We start from the raw sequence: 15,569 nt of genomic DNA on the forward strand, positions 1-15,569 counted from the left end.
ATCATTCAAACTGATGTACTTCACGGATATTCACTTCTTAATAATGATTACACTAGTTGAACCAATCACTTTCAGAATCATCATTGAATGAATCTTGAGGAGATGAACAAATATTTTGGTGGTATTTATTGTATTTTTGTATTGCACTTATATCCATAATAACCAACATGTTTGGATCGTACTCCAAACCTTAAGGGTGGTACAATAGTTAGGTTTATTGATGTTTCCAGAATTTATTCTATGGTGTTCGCTTATTTCTAGGTCATGGGGATATTTAGGTCATCTTAGTACTCGAGGGTATTTCAATTATTTTATTCGATTCAATATTTTCATATAATTCAGTTATTTTGAACAATTCAAATGTAAAGAGTACTTTCAGTAATTTAATCTCCGTGTGTTTGCTTAGGAATAAGAAATTCTAGGTCTTGTGCATTCTTAAAGATTATGAATTGATTATCAGTAGGAATGGTCAAAAAGCCCGAACCCGACGGGTCCTGACTTGACCCGACCCTATAAGGGCTATATTATTTGAAATTTTGGGGTTCAGGACAGGTCAAGGTCAGGTTAAAGGTGAAAAACCCGATCTGACCCGATTTATATTATTAATTTTCTTTATATTTATATAATATATTTAAGATTTTAAGGATTTTTATTTTCATATTATTAAAATATATTTATTTAATTATTAAAAATATAAAAAATATAAAATATTATTATATAATATATTATTTTAATATTTTGCGTCTGGTAGGGGCCGGGCGAGAAAAATATTAAAATTTATTAAGGTGGGGACAAGTTTAATTAATACAATTTTGGGTCGAGGTCAGGGCGACCAAAAAACCAACATGCCCCGCCCTAAGCCCATCCCTAATTATCATGAATTTTTCAAACAGATCAGGAATTCAATAAATGAATTAATAGTTTTATCGAACCAAACATTAGTTCTTAGGTTAATTCCACTATCAGAGGCAATCCATGACCTTTTTAAACTGTAAGGGTATTTTCATAATTTCTTATCCATGCATATTCGAAATTAAAACTTTTAACGAGAATAATAATAGTTTAAGGATTTTGAGATTAACCGCTTTACCAATTTATCACTTAACTTGGCATTATTTCTTATAGGTCTTCTAATTTCTTATGTGAGTTATCCGAGTCTTATACAATTTACTTACAGTATTCGGTTCGAGTTTAAAAATAATTAACTACACGTAAATAATCAATCATATTCGTTCATGCATTTACCAATACTAACAAGTTCAGTAAAACATACAAAAGGTACTAATGTATTACCTCAATTTTTAGCTACATCGATAGACCATTTAAACTCCATTTGATCACCCTCGAACTTGATTTTTACGTCCCATAATATCTCGAATGTATGACAACACAAATTGCATCAGAAACAAAACTTAAACGTAAAAATCATATCGAATTAGAAGATAAAACATTGAAAAATAACTTTTCATATTCAAATTTAGCGAAACAGACCTCAAAGACAAACTTAAGACATCGAAAAACATCAGGTTAGGTTGTCTTGGAAAAAGTCAACTCTGATCAAAGTCAAAGTCAACAGTTCGATCAAAATCAACAAGTCAACCGTTGACTCGGTTCGAATAATAGGCCGATGCGATCTAATCAGACCGGTTCAGCCCAGTTTGATCTAACCAGATCGATTCAAAGGGATTTCTTACCAGTTGAGAACCCACACGTAAAGACGACGTGTGTGACGTCAAAACGTCCAACCTTGATCATTTGATTACTCCCTGAGCACTCATCCAATAGCAACAAATAGATTTAATCCCCAAAACTCAAATAAATTGAATTAAACGTGGCCGAGAATCTTTCATACGACAGGCGACAACTAAAACAACGACACAACATTGATGAAGGACCCCGATGATTGGGTTTTAGTCAAAACTGAGTGGGAAACTCAACGATGAGGGCGATGTGGCAGAATAGTGACGAAATCGACGGAAAATCGATGAAAATAATGCCAGTGGCTTGGTTCTCTGACCAGCTATCGAGACCCTTTTCACGACAAACATCGACGATTTTCAACGATTGTTCACCAAGGTTTTGTTCGCATGATGTCGCCATCACTTTGGTAGTGGCAGTGACGAACACAACAGCCAGACGACGATGGTGGATGGACGGGAAAATGAGACGATAAGCTTTAAACTCAAGGAGAATTTAAAATCTTTGGGTTCGATTTGATTTTAGTTTAGGAAAAATGAATTTACAGCCCGTTTGGTTCACAGATTTCTTCATTCTTAGGAGGAATTTTTTTTCCCAGATTAAGATACCCAAGTTTGGATAGGCCATATTCCCAAGTGTGGGTAAAAACTAAATACCAACAGTGGTTTTTTTGTTTTGTTTAACTGGGAATCCAAATACCACATCTCCCTTAGGTATTTGTTTATTCCTGTCATGTTGGCTAAATTACCCTTCTTCCCGTTAGCTTTGGTTCTGGCTAAAACAAAATTTCTTCTTCTTCGATTTGGTGAGAGTTGCGAAGATCTGTCCATTACTGCTCTAACGAACTTCTTCTGTGGTGCTCTAGCTCTATCTGCTAATCTGTTGTTAGGTTTGTCTACTTTGCTTCTGGTTCGTTCAGCGTTTGTCATCCCCCCTCCCTCAGTTCCTTACCTTAGATTACTTGTTTTTGTTTTCAATTAAAAAAAATGAACTTTTTTTGTTTTTTGGGTTTTAACCGGCGCTGTCGATTGGAATGTGGGGAAGCTAGCAGTGGATTTATTAGTAGCATCAATGAAAACTGAGAGAATTGGATACTTAAATGATCCCTTTGTGTTTCACTGCGTTGGAAACAATGCTTATACCCTATTCCTTGTGGCGACCTTGCTCTTCCTCTCGAAGGTGCTCACTTTACTCCCCTTTCATATTGTTTGTTATAGTAAGCTTGGACTAATATATTAGAACTTGATTACGTCATTTCTTGATCTTTCAGCTTACGAATCGTCTTTCAGTCATCTCACTCTTCTCCAACAGCGGTCTCTGGTTGTTATGGTATTGCTTCAATTATAGTTAGAATGATTCGATTATATTTTCCTGTTGCAAGTATGTTCTGCTGCCATGACCTTCTGAGATGGTTAACATTGAATACTCATCATCGATTTAAGGTCGTTTTACTATTTAAAACTGAACTAGAAGGATAACAACCATTGAATTTACTTGTAAACTGCTTGTTATTTTTTATTTGATCGTTATTAGAAAGCAACTGTGTTAACTAAATGATTAGTTAGTTCGATACAAGGAACCCCATTAATAAAAATTTCTGAATTTATATAGTTAAGTGCTTGGATTGGTGTCCTATGCTAATGGATTCTTTTCTTTCAATTACCTTCTTGAAGCAATGAATGACTACTTTTAGATCGAGTGCTGGGTCATTTCTGATTGTCCTGACTGAGGGATCACAATGCCATTTGAAATTCAATTGTTAACTAACTGTATCCTTTTGCCATTGTTAAAATTTGTCTTCCAAATAATTTCCCCCCTTCATTTTCAAGCTATACAAAACTTGAATGTAGATTGAATGATTTGATCTTTGAATGGTCATTCCAAACAGGGGTGAATGGTTGAATGTACCAAATACTTGGCAAATTTTGCTGCTGCAAGTGGAAAGCAGCATGTTGTTCTGCTTTCTAGCTTGGATTTTGGAAAGTGGCAAAAAATTGACATGTCAAGGTAGTTCATCCTGAATTTTTCTACTGTTAGTTCATGTTACCATATATTGGGGGCAATAAGTCATTCCTTGGAAATATACTTCTGTTCTGGGATATAACCTTGGCAACTGGCAATGTGGTTTCAGTGGTCTGCAGATACAATTCTTATTTTACAACTACAAATGATGGAGATTGTATGTCGATCTTTTTTTATTTTGACTTTAGAATTATTTTTATTTTAGAATATGGTCCCAACTTTTTTGTCTAGCTTCACTAGGTATATATGAAGCTTTTGACTTGGAGAATTTTTTGTGTATATAATATAGTCAACATATATGATTAAGTTTAGAATGTCATGGCTATTATCTTTTGTAAGTCTAAACATTGTTGTTGTTTTTGATGGTTAATGTTATACTTATTTTTGTTCTGTAAGCTAAACAAAGAACGTAAGCTTATCTCTTATCCTTCAGTTTGCACGTTTACTTAATTATGTTCCGAACACCTATTTACTTCTCAATTTTCATTCTTTATACCAGGTTGATCCTTATTCCATGTAAGTCTGGTTTAAATTGTTTTACTATATTGGGATGGCAGAACATTCCCTGGAATGGGATGAACAAGAAATAGAAGCATTATATGTGCTTTTAAAAAAGGGATTAATTGTTACCTCGACAATGTTAAAAATAAAATCGGGAATGGTTGCTAATGCTCTACTCCAAACATGGGCAAAAAATTTAACAGTCAGATTTTCGAATCAAACATCAATCTTCGGAAATTCCAAATCCACTCTGCAGCATCACAAACTAGAGCAAATTTTAAACAACAATGAAGATCACTCTAGAGGAAAATAATAATAACAACCTCAATCAAGAACTTCAAAAATAAAATGATGAAATTATTGAATGAATAAATATAAATTTTAGCCTTTGTTCTGATTTTAAAAAATGTTTAAATTATAAAATTTAGCTTTTGTAATCTTTAGGAGTAAAATGGTTCATCTATTAAAATTTTCTTATGCTTATTTAGTTAAATTATGATGTAAAATTTTAATATATTTTTAGATAATTAATGTAAAAAATAATATTATTTATAATTAAAATAATACATGATATATTTACTCTTTTATTCTATCTATTTATCTTTTAAATTTTATAAAAAATATATATATAAATTTTATTAAAAAATATATAAATTTGAAATAATAAAGTAATATATTTTTTATGTTTTTTATATGAATATTTTAATTTAAATATATAGAATTTTACTTGTTAACGCATATAGTACAAGAATAATTTGGTAAAATATATATTTCAGTAATCTCATATTCCTTCAACCAAATACTGTAATTATGCATTCCTGCCAAATAAACCAAACACAGTAATGTAATATTCTCAGTAATCCTATTCCCTTAAAATCTTACATTCTTATTGATAATATTACATTTCGTGAACCAAACGCAATCTTAAAATTTAAAATCCCAAACTAAACGGTTCAAAGCAAAAATATCTTACCAACTTTAACATATCAGCGCCCTAGCCTAGTGGCTAAGGATAGCCTAGTTTCATTATTTTATTCAACGTGTTTCGTTTTTCTAGGCTGACAGGAGAGGGTCAAATCCATGTTTAAGTACCTAAACTTTAAAGAATTTTAAAAATCTACCCTAAACATTTTATAATCTTACGAATTGGTTCCTAAAAATTAATTAAATAAATTTAAACAAAAAAATTAAAATTAGGGGGTGTGACATTTTGAGATTCGAGTTATATTATATAACTCAAATTTTATTTTAAATTTTCTAAATCGAGACGAATTTTTAAAATTACGAGTTGAATCAAATTTTACTTACCTCTAACTCGGTATTTCATTGGAATGCTTTAAAGGTTTTATTTCTTATTTGAGGTAAACACAGATTATATGGGTGATTAAGATTGAATTACTACTAAACCATGTGATTAGTTATAAGAAGGGTGTGGACGGGGCATGTGCTCATGGCAATAACCATTATCAACTACACTACAAATGCCTTCATTTCAAGGCAACAATTATTGTAGGTTTGGGTTATTATTGTTAATGAACAAAACGTCGGATCTTCAAATTAATAATTTATTATCCAAGGCAATTAAAGCTTCAAGCGGAAATATAATCTCATGGTAATCAAGCTCACCGTCAGCTTAAGTGTTTAGGATGCTTTGGCTTGATATGATTATGACACGGTTGGAGCTGCCCCACCACTTCTGGGCAGTGACAAAGCAAATGTAAACAGTGTTTTCGGTGGAAAAGATGAGTTGTTGGAAACGAGAAAGGACTTAAAACTCATCAAAAAGCAAGGAAAACGATAAAAATAAGTTGATGAATAGTACTGCTAGCAAATCTAAGCTCCAGAAGTGAACTGCTTCCTATCAAGTTTACATTGACATTATCATATACATATACGTTCTTTGCAAACTCGGTCAGCCTCTTTTTCTTGTTTTTTGGTTCATTTAAATCATCCATCTTTATACACCTTTTTGACTGCCCAATTCTGCCCCCTACTATTATTATCTTGTTTAAAGCTAGGAATACACTTCACCTTTCCTGGCCGACGAGAACTCACTACTTTTTTTTTTTGGTCCTACTTCTTACTAATAAGCTGAGTTGGTGTTTGATCCTTTAAAGTAAGGTAAGATGATAGACTCAAAGCCCTTTCTCTTACAGTTGCATGGAAAAGTTGATATCTGAATGTTATACATGGAGAAATATTGAAATCATAAACAAGGTTCACTTCCCCTTACTTTTAAGCCTTCTTGCTTTTGGCACCAATCATCTACATAACTTTCCATGACATGAGAATTTACAGAACAAGAGGGAAATCTAGAACCAATAACTCTATGGTCGTGATAAGCTTCAATACTTCCAAGCAACTCTTTGCAATGCTTGCTTGATTGTTCCTGCTTTTGCAACACTTGATCCTTTGTACTGCAATAAGCACATATACTTTTGTTTAGACTCAGTTGTTCATAATGTTCACCAAAAGTTCGACTTAAAATGTTTGAATGTTCCAAATCACTACCTTGGATTTTATAGTTAGGGAGAGAATCCCCGCAGTGGCAAATGACTGAACTGAGTGGCAATCCAAACTGAGAATGCTTAGTACATCCATTATCTCAAGCAAAACTCCTTCCCTCCATGGACATTTGAGCACAATTATAAAGTCGTTTTTGTTCATACTGACAGTAATGTTATCAGTTGAACCATCTTTAGTTGCAACATGGTCAATCTCATCGTCTACTTCATCAGCGTCAGGTGTTTTCCTTTTACTTGAGTACAATTTCTTTGCGTTGGTGGTTTTGTTATTGCCATAGTTATCAGATGTCCGTTCAACGTGATCCGGTTTTCTTTTTGTTCTTGTCTCTAACTCGGTTAACTCTCTGCAAGATTCCAACTCTGCAACCCTTCTCTCGAGGTCTTGTAGGTAGTTTATTGTACCATCTAGTATAGAAACCTTATCAGCCTGTATGAAGTTTGAAGAATGCACGTTAATTAGTAATGTTCATATCATGAATAACTATGGGGAATGGAAATTTAGATACCTTGCTATTTGCAGGGACCATTGATTTGAGAATCATAAGTCTATCATTAATTTTTTCCCTCCGCTTCCTCTCTGGCAATTCACGGTTTCCACAAATATCATCAGCCTCTGGCCTCCAAACTGCATCTCTAACACCATTAACATCAGGAGATTCAGACAATCCTCTATCATGCATATGAGGAACAAAGAACAATATCTTTTTCAATAACTTTTGAGGGGTTCCATCTCTTGCTTTCTGAGGCTTCACCAAGCCATTTTTCCGCCAGCAGACAAAGCTGGATTCCTTGTTAGAGTTTTGAAATCGTGGTCCTAAAATCAAGGGGTGTGAGCCCTTCAATATGGCCGAAAGAACTGCATGGAAGTGCAGATCATTTTGAAGATCAAAAGATGCCAGTTTTATCTGATTGCACTCATCGACATCTTGCAAACTATTGTCGTAATTTTTTTCTTCCTGATCAAGAGAAATGATGTTTCGAACATCCGCACAGGTTTGAGAAATGCAGTCACTGGAATTCAATGAATGGTGAACACAATTGCTGAACTCCTCATCCATGCATTGCCAACTTTGTACTTGAGAAGCTCCACCATCAATCCCTTGAACCAAGAAAGAATCTTCTCCTGGTTGGTTAGGCTCCAAGCCATCTGGAATATCATCGGGAAAAGATGTTTCTAGATGTTCACATCCTAATATTGGACTCAATTTGGTGTCAATGATCAGAGGATCAAGAGCTGGACATACAAGATCATTGTTATTTCCAGAAACATGTATCGATTTATTAGAGACAATTGCCTGTTGAGCACCCAAGAACAAAGTTTTAATCCACTGAACGAGGCTGAAGTCTTCCAATACCTGCAGAATAGCAATCAATACACAGAAAGAAAGCTTCTCAATGAAAATAAACAAAGAAAAGCATGGCAGAAAATTACCAAATCAGTTACACCAAGTTCAATCACACCTCCTGAAAATGGAAAGCATACTACGGTCTGAAATGAAGACAAGTGCAAGGATTTCAGTAAGAAATATTTACATAAATGTAATAATACTAGACCTTGCAAGGTTGGTTTTCCATGTATAAGCATGAAGCAACCAGATTCTATATTCACTAAAAGGCAGATCCGCTTGTAAACTAAGCCCATTAGTTAACACAATATTAAAGCCTCTGTATACATGGGATCTTTTCTCATATAGATTCATTGAAAAATGACCCCCCAAAAAAAAAGGAGTAGAGAGAAACTGAATGAATACCTGAATGGATGCACTCTTGAGAGAGCCAGTTGCCAAAATTTGCAGCCATGAGAACAAAAACCAAACTCTCATTTATGATCATTTTGACTTAATCATAAGTTAAACAACCACGGCACATACCTTTGCAAGCAGTGAACGACTGAACACTTTACTCTCTGCACAATGAGCATTACAAAGCCAAACAGGTTGACCACTAGACAAAGTTCTTCCCGGCAATCTAACAACAATTTAGATGAACAATTAACAATCAGAGACAGATTTTATTTTGTTGAATCTTTTCTAGTTCGAACAAAGAACATGGAAGAGAGATTACCCATGGTCAATGTTGAATACAAATGACATACAAACCAAGTAATACCACTCAGTAGCTGTGAGATATTCAGGGGATAATGCTGCTGAAGGTCTTATAGCATGAGGACTAGTTTGAGCAGCCGAGAGTGACTCATAAAGTTCTCTCAGTTGCTCACTTCTCTGCAAATCCAGTTGGTCAGCGTTGAGCTCTACAGCCTGAACTGTTTTCCTCGTCTTTATATCTCCATTGTAATAACCATCATCCCATTCCAAGACCCTAAAAGTAGCAAAGCAGAAAATTGCATTAACAAAATACCAGTTTTGTAGTGGTACTTTTAACTAGTTAGAAGAAGGCCCCAGCTTTGCATTTTGTACCCTGGCTGTCTAGTTGAAATGGACCAGAAAATTGCGTAACTCCATTGGATGTTCCTCACAGTAAGAGCAAGCTGTTTCTTCAGGTACTTTGGCACACTCTCTTGATTTTGAACTCCAGTAGCCATGCCAAAGATGAAATTATATATGTGTGTTTGGGTATCCACTAACAATTAGATCAGCCTGCAAAACCATTCCAACTCTGCTCGAAATATCTAGAAATATCTTTGGGCGTGGAATATCACAAACCAAGTATGAACAAGAACAAGTGCTAGACTTCAAGTTCATGATTCTTTTAAGGCCAACCAGAGAAATCTAGAAGGGTTTGTTTCATTTCTACTCCTGTTTCCTATACCAGAAACAACCCAAAGTTCAATAAAAACATTTATTCTGAAACAAAAAGGAAAGTTAAAAGCTTCAGTAGTTAAGAATTAAAAAGAGTTTTTCGAGGTAGCTATGAAGTTCAAAAGCCAGGGAAATGAGTAAAGGAAGAAGCTTTTGCAATTAGTTTACTGTTATTTGAACGAAGTTATTGCTTTTTTACTATTATTTGAAGCTCTTGAAAGGGGAGAAAATAGTGTTTATAAAGATTTGTGTTTTTCTATAGGTAAAAAGTAGGCACGTAAATAAATTGAGCGCAGCCAACCGTTCATAAATCGTACTGTTACAAGTTTATTTATGTGCGTTTATTTATTAAATAAATGAATATGAATAAGATTTTACGTTTGTTTAATTAAATGAACGAACATAAACAAAGGATTCGTTCGTTCATTTACGTTCGTGAACGTTCGATTATATGTTCGTTCATTTATATTTATTTATGTTCGAACAGATGGCAAGTTGAATATGTTACGAAGATTATTGAAGTTGTTTGGATTTCAAGAAGATTGTTTGTTGAATAAATTAACTTTAAGACTTTGTTATGTTCATATAACTTATTTATGATTTATGTATGTTTTTGTCGTATTCGAATAAATTAACTTTAAAGTTGCAAGTTATATTAATGAATTTTAAGTTGTTATTATTGTTGTTTACTTTTTTTTACATTCGTTTGTTGTGTTCTAATAAGTTTTTTTTTGTGTTTGTGTTGTTCGTTTATGTTCGTTCGTTCGTGTTCGTTTATGTTCATTTATTTATTAAATGAACGAACATGAACAAGCTATATTCCTTAATGAATGAACATGAACAAAAAAATATTTGTTCGTTTATGTTCATGTTCGTTTATTTATTAAATGAACGAACATGAACATACCTCCATTCGTGTGCGTTCGATTCGTTTGCAGGATTAGACTCACAGTCGTTAAGCTAACAATTTTTTTTCAACTATAAAAAAATTAACTTTTTTTCTAACGAATAAAGATTTTTGTGCTTTTTTATTGCTAACTCAGGTTTAGAGTTTTGTCTTTACTAATTTAAACTGATTCATGTTGTAAATATGATTTTAGTGAGCATGTCTTCCAATGAGATTTTTTTTACATATATAAGGACTAAAATTTGAGATCTACTTAAGAAATATCAAATTATTTATAACTTAAATTAATATACATTTGTAGATTTTTGTGTTCTTTTAAATATAACAATTAAAATACATTATATGCTCTAATATAAACATAAGGGTAAACTACACATTAGTACCTCAATTATTATTTTTGTTTCGTTTAGGTTAACCAATTATTTTTGTTTAAAAAATCATACTTAACATTACATTTTGATTTCATTTTAATCTTCCATCATTAAAAATTTAATAATGATGTTGGCGTGCCACTATAAGGTAATGTCATGTTATCATTGAAATTCTTTTAAAATGTCACATCAATAATTTTATTAATTTTTAACGTCAAATGACCAAAATGAAACTAAAATACAATGTTAAGTATGATTTAAAAAAATAATAATTAAGTGAGCAAAACAAAACAAAAATGATAGTTGATATACTAAACGTGTAGTTTACCCTAAATATAGTAATATGGGTATGGTAATAATAAATGTAAAACAATTGTAAATAAACTATTAGCATTTAACATGAAAATTTCTTTCAGAAAAATTCACGAGTAGAAAAGAAAACTCACTGATAAAAAATTATGGTGCAAGAAGATTTACATCATTAGAGTTTAATCAACTTACTTTTTAAATTTTTTATCTTTAATCTTTATTTTAGGGATAATCTAAAAAAATTTACAAAAGAAACCTACTCAAAATGAGTTTCTCACTCTCCATTAACATGCAAAAAAGAAAAAAAAAAATTATAACCCCATTGCGATTTAATCTTAAAGATCACACTAGCATAAATTGACAGAAAATCAGTATAATATCATAAATAAAATCAAATAATAAATAAGACTATGCATGCATAGGATAAAGTCTAAATCCCCATGAAAATGTATCTTAAAAATTTCAAGTACATAAAATAATTAAATATAAATGAAAAGTTTACTCAAAAATAAGTCTCAAATTAATCATACAATATCTAAAGTAGTAGTGCTACTAATCGATCGTCTAAGCATCAGTTAGAGCTCTAAAGGCTATGAGATCAAAAAAGACAAACTAAAAGAGTGAGGTATAAAATTCAGTGTGTCCTTTAAGTGCAATCGGTATCAATATTTAAAGGTAGATAATTCAAGTACGATATAATATATCATATAATACTCATACAATCAGTAAAATTAAATATTTTATCATCAGAATATTACTATAAAGTCTACAATCTTACCTTTTATTATGGATAAATAGGAAGGAGATGTTACCCTTTAAAGAGGAATCCAAACCAGAAAATAGATATAAAGATATAAACATTACTCATAACTCAAGATGGAGGATGTTACCCCTGAAGAAGAACATAAAACAAAAATAAAAAAATAGGATGAGAATGTTAGGAGGAACTCAAGAATTTCGTAGATAGTCCCAAAACAAAATCTTACACCAATTTACAAATTATAAATAATATTATATTCATCAAGAATAAAACATGTTAGTGCAATATATAGTAGAAAACATAACATAATATGAAAAAGTAATCATACAATATAAATCAAAGTACACATATATACTACTGAAATGATATAAGTTAATTTTTACACTTTTCATGGTTGATAGTACTAGATCCTATGAGATGGGAACCTAATAATAAGATATTATAATGTGAGTACTAAGCAATATCTCTTATCGAAACAGACTAGTAAACATTTAAAAACACTGACGTATATCGTGAGTCGAATGCGCGAAATCGAGTTGAGTCGAATGGAAGTATTTTAGATTTACTAGAGAGCTATGTGTAGACACGTAATCATATTCAGAATACAATATGATAATTAATTCTAGAATTTATGAATAAATACAATCATTAACGGTGTCGGCGAAGGAGAAACCAAGAACACTAAATGACAAGAAATAACATGCTAGAATGATTGGCATCGCCACTAACACCTACGACGATGTAGAAGGCGACAAAAAGAGCAACAACCCGACGAACCAAAAGAGAGAAAAATTGAGCGGCTGGGAGTTGAAAAACGGGAAAAATAGGAGAAGAAAGAAAGCACGAGTATTTAAATACCCTAAGAACTGAGTTAATTACACAACTAGTCCTCATAGTTTTGAAAGGTTGTGAAAAGAACAAAAAATCCTAAGTATTTCAATTTAACCCCAATTTTGGGTTTGACAAATTTTAAACGAATGGAATTGTTTTGCAGTATTTCTGGTCAATCAGGACTGGACAACTAACATTCTTCACGGTGATATCCTCAAAATGTATATCCGATGCTGTGCGAGGAAATTGACATGCCCAAGTCTTGATTCTAACACCATTCGAAGTATTAGTCAAGGTACACTTCGACACTTTAATTCCTTCAACAGGTTCTTCGTTTGCAAACTTTCCAAGACTACCGATACTGATGCCATGTCCAGGTCCACAAGTTACTCCCGTGATGTCCATATTTTTGGCACCATCCCCAATTGAAATACAATCATCACTAGTTTTGATATCCGTGTCAATAATTTTAACCCCATCTGATATCCCGATGTGAATCCCATATGTGTTTAGGATATCTTTAGGTGCGGATACAGTGATATGTTCGAAAGTAATGTTTTTACAACCCAAAACATTAGCGTGGAATTGTTTGCTATCTGAGAGTTATACCTTGTACCATTACATTGGTCAAATAATCAAACCTTACATTCTGTTTAATTTCGGAGTTAAAAGAGTCATGAGAAAAAATATGTATTAGTTATAACTAATAAGAAGAATATCAAATTCCTGCGAAAGGTATGAAACCTTACCATGGGGATGTTACTACATAAGTCGTGTTTTTCGCAACCTTCTCTCTTATAAGAAGCGGTTCCTTGTCCATCGAACAATTTGAAGTTTTCAACATGAAGGAAGCTAACCCATTTATGCTCCTTGAAAGCTTTAGGATCAGCTGGTGCTTTTACATTGCCCTCAAGTTGAAGCTCAATAGGAGCCTTGTAAGGACCTTCTAGCGTTGCTTGACTTAACAAATATGTCCCTTCAGGAATCACAATTGTTGATGGAGTTGTCGAACCACAAGCTTCTTTCCAAGCATCCAACAATGGCTAAAACAAAATAGATTAATAAAGAAATTATACATGTTTACCCCGTTAGAGTATTAAAGTGAGCTATAATTTCGCTTACCTTACTCAAATATGTATTCAAGTCAGCCTTTGTGCCAAACTTAGCTACGACATCAAGAGCAGCTGCTTGAGCTTGCATGGTTGTAAGGAATAAATTTAATATTATAGATACTGTACAAACAACAATAAAATTTATTGCCATATCTTTTATTTTATTTTCACTTGAAGGTAGAATGGTTTTTCCTTTTGTTTACTTTCAAATATATAGAGATGTTTGGGCAAACTACAACCATCCAAAATTTTCAACCAAACGTTTTTCAAATTTAACCAACGTGTGTAAATCATATGGCCAAACTTTACTTTCTATGATTAGCTTGTGTTTTTATATACACCTGGCTCGGCTAGATAAATATTTGGTTAGTTTGTTCAAAAACTTGAATCATGCAAATTAAGTAAAAGTATTTTTATCAATATTACTTAAAAAAGTGTTTTGGGACTAGATCGAGACACAATCCAATACAATAGTAAACATGCATAACGTTTAGCTTCTAAAAAACTTTACTTGACATTTTCCTAATAAATAATTTTTTATTATTCATATAACTAATTTCTAATTCTAAAGTATATCTCGTACTCATAAAAACTTTGAAACTCAATCATCTACAAAGTACGTGAAATATAGTTAATACATTTGTTTGCTTTAAAATTTTCAATCGACTTAGTGATTGTGTTAAATCAAAATGTTAAAACTTGATTACATGGAATTGACATTAGCACAGGGATGGGGAAGTAAACTTTAATACGTCAAACAACACATTCCGATTGGAACAATTACCTAATTTCCTAAAAGTAAAAGTAGAGTGACTAAATTTAAAATGTACGAAGGAGCAAAAGAACTTACAACATATTGAAAGCTTTTTCATAATAAATATATACTACATAATTGATTTATACATTTTTATTGCAGCGGCGTCATCAATTCTACAAATCTATAAAAGAAACTAAAAACTTCTTGACACATTTATCTACTTATTTTATGATAAGACAATTCACATACAACTTTTAATAAATAATATTTTTAATAAGAGGCCCAAAAAATTGAATACTATAAAATTATATGAAACTAAACGAAGAAATAGATGTCAAAATACAACTAATTTCATTAGAAGTTAAAAAAGTTGGCAAACAAGAACCGATATTTTTAAAAAAAAATATTCAAAATTAGATAATATATTCGAAATATAAGATTTAGTTTTTAAGAAAATTAAATATTAAAAAATGGAATTAATAGTTTGACATTTAATTTAAAAATGAATAGTCGAGTTGACAAATTTTAATGTACTCGAACCACGATTTTGTTTTATTGGCATGCACGTGTAAAGTATACCAAAATCTAATCTCAGTGCTCGAAACTATATTTTTCATTTTTTGGAAGTTAATATTCAAAATAATTTAATAAATTTTCAAGAAAAAATATTCCCTTACTCACACCCGAAGTAAGCGTTAGAGTAAGACGCCTTTCATACAATAATATTTTATTGGAATTTTGAAACGGATCTAATAAAAAGTTTGATTAAGTAAACCTTGGTATGAATGACACCTTGTGATTGGTATGAATGACACCTTGTGTGTGTTTTTTTTTATATAGCTTTGATGACGATTGCTTAATCTGTTTACTTGAAATAAAAATAAATAGCGTGTACATGCACATAATGCCAATACAAATAAGTCAAAATGCTTAAAATGTTACCATATACATTTTTTTTCTTTTTCGATTAAATTATATATATATATATATATATATATTTAAAAATGAATATAATAT

At 32.0% G+C, this 15,569-nt stretch overlaps 1 protein-coding gene and 1 long non-coding RNA gene across 2 annotated transcripts; both read right to left on the reverse strand.

The window, feature by feature from the left end:
- Positions 1 to 6,453: 6,453 nt before the first annotated feature.
- LOC120172019 (transcription factor EGL1-like) lies at positions 6,454 to 9,328 on the reverse strand. The gene is made up of 8 exons (XM_039179599.1): positions 9,164 to 9,328; positions 8,811 to 9,065; positions 8,618 to 8,714; positions 8,498 to 8,512; positions 8,179 to 8,235; positions 7,253 to 8,101; positions 6,733 to 7,173; positions 6,454 to 6,638 (listed from the first exon to the last, which is right to left on the reverse strand). The coding sequence occupies exons 1-8, from the start codon at positions 9,286 to 9,288 to the stop codon at positions 6,567 to 6,569; spliced, it is 1,911 nt and encodes a 636-aa protein (XP_039035530.1). The 5' UTR covers positions 9,289 to 9,328; the 3' UTR covers positions 6,454 to 6,566.
- Positions 9,329 to 13,536: 4,208 nt separating this feature from the next.
- Positions 13,537 to 13,879, reverse strand: LOC120172032. Its single transcript, XR_005520928.1, has 2 exons — positions 13,806 to 13,879; positions 13,537 to 13,726 (listed from the first exon to the last, which is right to left on the reverse strand). It is a non-coding gene; the product is annotated as an uncharacterized LOC120172032 (long non-coding RNA).
- Positions 13,880 to 15,569: the final 1,690 nt, after the last annotated feature.

The sequence above is a fragment of the Hibiscus syriacus genome, unplaced genomic scaffold (assembly GCF_006381635.1).
Source record: "Hibiscus syriacus cultivar Baekdansim isolate YM2019G1 unplaced genomic scaffold, ASM638163v2 tig00111841_pilon, whole genome shotgun sequence".
In the NCBI taxonomy this organism is placed as follows: Eukaryota; Viridiplantae; Streptophyta; class Magnoliopsida; order Malvales; family Malvaceae; genus Hibiscus; species Hibiscus syriacus.